A 2,394-nucleotide genomic window follows, 5' to 3' on the forward strand; every position below is an offset into this window, starting at 1 on the left:
GGGGTGAGGCATATTTGGAACATTCTCAAGACAGAGAGTGTTTTCTAACAGGCGCCAAAAACAACTTATAAGTTGAGTTAAGTGTTAAACTTAAGTCTTGTAATCAGGCGCTGTTTGAAAGTTGCGCGCGCTTCATGTGTATGCACTCAGAAGCATGTCAGAACAGCACGTGAATTAAATGTTTAACCGGCAAGGCTTTAAAGCACATGCAAATAATGTACTTTTGTGATTGCGCATAAGTGCTGTGTCCCGTGAGCGTAACTCTACCTCTCTGTTAACATTTGAAGTGAATGTATGTGGCGTTGTACAGTATATTGAAACCAGATGGAGGCGCCAGAACTTCAGCTGATAGAATGTGCGCTGTAGCACGATACTACTACATTTCTTCAAAAGCAGATCGTGGAGACATTTTAATCGTCCACCATCAAAAATCGTCAAATGGCACACCCCTAAACCAAGTATAATCAATCTCACACACACAAACAAGCACAACGACATCACTTCTCACACTATTAAGCAGCTGTGTAATGAATATGCAAAACTGTATCGCACGTGTGCTACAGTGGTAAATTTATTCATTTCACAAACCAGTTTTTTCATAGCACGTGCAACATATATTTCGCACTGTACAGCCCTGACTCTTACCATAACTCTGAATTTAACAATTTGTGAAGTTATGCATTGTTTTCCCTTTTGGCTGATGTGTATTCAAGAGATTTCTGTTCTCTAGGTCCAATAATGATTAGTGAGGGACAGCGGGCATTTCAAGACGCTTCAAATGCCTTGAGAGATGCTGAATGGGAGAAACAAAACTGTGAGTCTCAAGTGAGGAACTGGATTGCAAAAGTGTTTCATTACGAGGAAAACATTTTTAAGACACAGACTGAAATTGAGCAGGCCAATGAAGCACTGAAGAGGATTGAGTGGAAGATTGAAGAGGTTCAAGAGCATCTAACAGGCACAGCTGGAATTCAGGAAGTGGTCAGGAGAAGTGTCAACCTTCTGAGTGTTCTTAGTGGAAGAGTCACTGTACTGGAGAGACAAACACAACGTTTCATCCTCTGGCAGCCTGTAGTAAAGTCCATGGAAGATGTGATGAAGGCAATAGTAAATATTGCTGAGAATCGGCTCCTCTATAGTGAGGGTGTACCAGGCCTTATAAATACTTTGAGGGAGAATGTTGGAGGATTACTGGCTTTATGCAACTCGCCCAGTAATTCTGAAAATGACAGCTATTACTAATCATTTCAATGTAACTCACATAGCAAATGCTTTAAAGAAAAAGGGGTTATTGGTGTTTTTAGAAACCACTCAAGTAACTGCTTTCATGAATGACTCCATTTACATGGATTATATGACAAATATTTTACATCTTATTAATCACTCATAATTAATTTCAGATAATCAGTTTGCACGTTACTGTTTGCATGTTTATAGCTCATATAAAAAAGAAATAAGGTTATTTAGAAAATATAGAAAATAATATAATTTAAAACAATTTACAAAATAATTTATAGAAATAAGGAATTGGTGTCAGTTTCTGTTCCAAGGATTTAGTTTTTAGTTCCTGTTTCCTCAGTTCCCTTTGGTTATTAGCAAAGCCACTGGAAGGCAAGCCTGCAACCTTTAGCCAAAAAAGCGTCAATGGAGGAGAGGCGTCACTATACTGAATAAACAGTTTTTGTTAGAAAATAGCTCATCATTTAATGAATCAACAGCCTGTTTGATAATCTTCAACATGTTTTATGCTATACAATATTTTCATTGGGAACTATATGTAGACTTTACCTTGATAACAATTGTATTTTTTATGAGAAGCCAGAGTAGGGAATGTCATGACTGGTAGGACCAGGGCTGGACTGGGACAAAAAAAATCGGCCCTAGCATTTTTTGGTCCAGGCGGCCCACCACCACTTCAATATATATATAGTTTTCACGTGCATATGATATGAAATTTGTTGGCGTGTATATGATATGCAGTTTTCGCGTACATATGATACGCATCTACCCCACAACCCTAAACCTACCCATCGCGTAGCATATACACGCCAAAGTCCATTTTTGCGTATCAATACCACGAGTTTTCGTTTTTATTTGGCGTAGTATTTATACACACTTTCATGAGATCGGGTTGATATATATACTAGTCAAAAGTTTTTGAACAGTAAGATTTTTTATGTTTTTAAAGAATTCTCTTCTGCTCACCAAGCCTGCATTTATTTGATCCAAAATACAGCAAAAGCAGTAATATTGTGAAATATTTTTACTATTTTAAATAACTGTTTTCTATTTGAATATATTTTAAAATGTAATTTATTCTGCGATTTCAAAGCTGAATTTTTAGCATCATTACTCCAGTCATGATCCTTCTCAGAAATCATTCAAATATTCTGA

General features: G+C 37.0%; 1 protein-coding gene across 1 annotated transcript in view; it reads left to right on the forward strand.

The window, feature by feature from the left end:
- The window catches only part of LOC107730152 (uncharacterized), an 11,584-nt gene extending 10,342 nt beyond the window's left edge, over positions 1 to 1,242 (forward strand). The window contains exon 4 of the mRNA XM_016540889.1: positions 731 to 1,242. Coding sequence (XP_016396375.1) covers positions 731 to 1,242 — 512 coding nt within the window. The remainder of the gene's footprint in view (positions 1 to 730) is intronic.
- The last annotated feature ends 1,152 nt before the right edge of the window (positions 1,243 to 2,394 follow it).

This window comes from Sinocyclocheilus rhinocerous, unplaced genomic scaffold (assembly GCF_001515625.1).
Source record: "Sinocyclocheilus rhinocerous isolate Xijiao unplaced genomic scaffold, SAMN03320098_v1.1 scaffold36, whole genome shotgun sequence".
Lineage (NCBI taxonomy): Eukaryota > Metazoa > Chordata > Actinopteri > Cypriniformes > Cyprinidae > Sinocyclocheilus > Sinocyclocheilus rhinocerous.